General features: G+C 36.0%; 1 protein-coding gene across 1 annotated transcript; it reads right to left on the reverse strand.

Moving 5' to 3' along the window:
- Positions 1-11: 11 nt before the first annotated feature.
- On the reverse strand, positions 12-1,259 carry LOC112140803 (phenazine biosynthesis-like domain-containing protein 1). Its single transcript, XM_024263809.2, has 3 exons — positions 1,092-1,259; positions 358-456; positions 12-277 (listed from the first exon to the last, which is right to left on the reverse strand). Exons 1-3 carry the CDS (start codon positions 1,150-1,152, stop codon positions 153-155), a joined length of 285 nt encoding a protein of 94 aa, XP_024119577.1. The 5' UTR covers positions 1,153-1,259; the 3' UTR covers positions 12-152.
- Between the last annotated feature and the right edge of the window lie 6 nt (positions 1,260-1,265).

Raw genomic sequence — 1,265 nt, forward strand, 5'->3', positions numbered from 1 at the left:
ACAGAATCTGCATGTAAATGAGGAACTCGAGTGGAACGCTGAGGTTACGAATTCATGTTAGATCTTTTGCAGATGAATACATGGAAACCAGATTGAGATGATTAGAACATGAGATCTTAGAACATTAGAACAAAGAAGGGACAGTAATTAATTTATATTTTTAAAAGGATGCCAAGGTTGAATCTGCCAGGAAAGAGGCCTTGTAGGAGTAGATGTAATGAAGGAGGACATGAGGGTGGATCATGTGAGTGAGGGTTGAGGTTCACTGTGATGACCCCTGAAGGGAGAAACAAAAAAAAAACTAAAAAAAAACTAAGACAAAAGAACAACATATGGGAAGAGTAATGTGTGGCTTACTCTCAAACAGGAACAGCGCTGCTGCGGAGGCCAGAGTTGCATGACCACAAAGATTCACTTCTGTTGTTGGAGTGAACCATCTGAGATGGAACTTTGATCCTGTTGATGACAGCAGTAAAAATTAGGAATAATTCTATCGCAGATACCTGTCTGTGCATTCTGTACATCTATAGATCCCTAATATGTATATTTCCAAAATTTCAAAGCTTTTTGGAATCGTTCTTCGGTTTAGTGTGGCCAATTATCCATTCAGAGTAAAGTTTTTACTTCAGAAAATGTTTAAATATTTAAATCGTGATGCATTTTCTTGTTGAAAACATAATGAAATAATCTGAATTAAAAACAGACAAATTAAACATCAAAATGTTTTATTATACTGAGTTGTAACATCATATTTAGTAACTGTAAAAAAGTTTCAGGACTTTTGTGTTTTTAAGTGTAGTTGGCTGCCGCCTGTTATCCAAGGTTACTGGCAGTCATGGTTTTGTTTGAAGCCCCACTCCATTACTAACTTCTACCATCTTCATTTTTATTTAAAATATGGTATTTTCATTTAGAGACAATTCAAAATGATATCTTAAAGATGACTTAGCCTGTAGGGATTCTTAAATCCACCATCTGAGGTTTTTCAGTCCAATGAAGGCTTCAGGCCAGCTGACTCATGACTTTGTGTCATTTGAAAGCACGCTTACTTTCAACCAATATCTGTGATAATTTATCAGAAGATAACAAACCAGTAGCAAAAGTGTCAGAGGGGTTGGTCCGTGTAATGAAAGCCGTTTCTGAGAGGTTCATCTCAGCTGCTATCTTCTGATACAACCTTTCATCCAGCTCCTGTCAAGAAAATTGTATAAATATGCTTTAAAAAAAAAGATGTTGCAATTACCAGAAAGCTTATATGGTGGATT

The sequence above is a fragment of the Oryzias melastigma genome, unplaced genomic scaffold, assembly GCF_002922805.2.
Source record: "Oryzias melastigma strain HK-1 unplaced genomic scaffold, ASM292280v2 sc06790, whole genome shotgun sequence".
Classification (NCBI taxonomy): domain Eukaryota; kingdom Metazoa; phylum Chordata; class Actinopteri; order Beloniformes; family Adrianichthyidae; genus Oryzias; species Oryzias melastigma.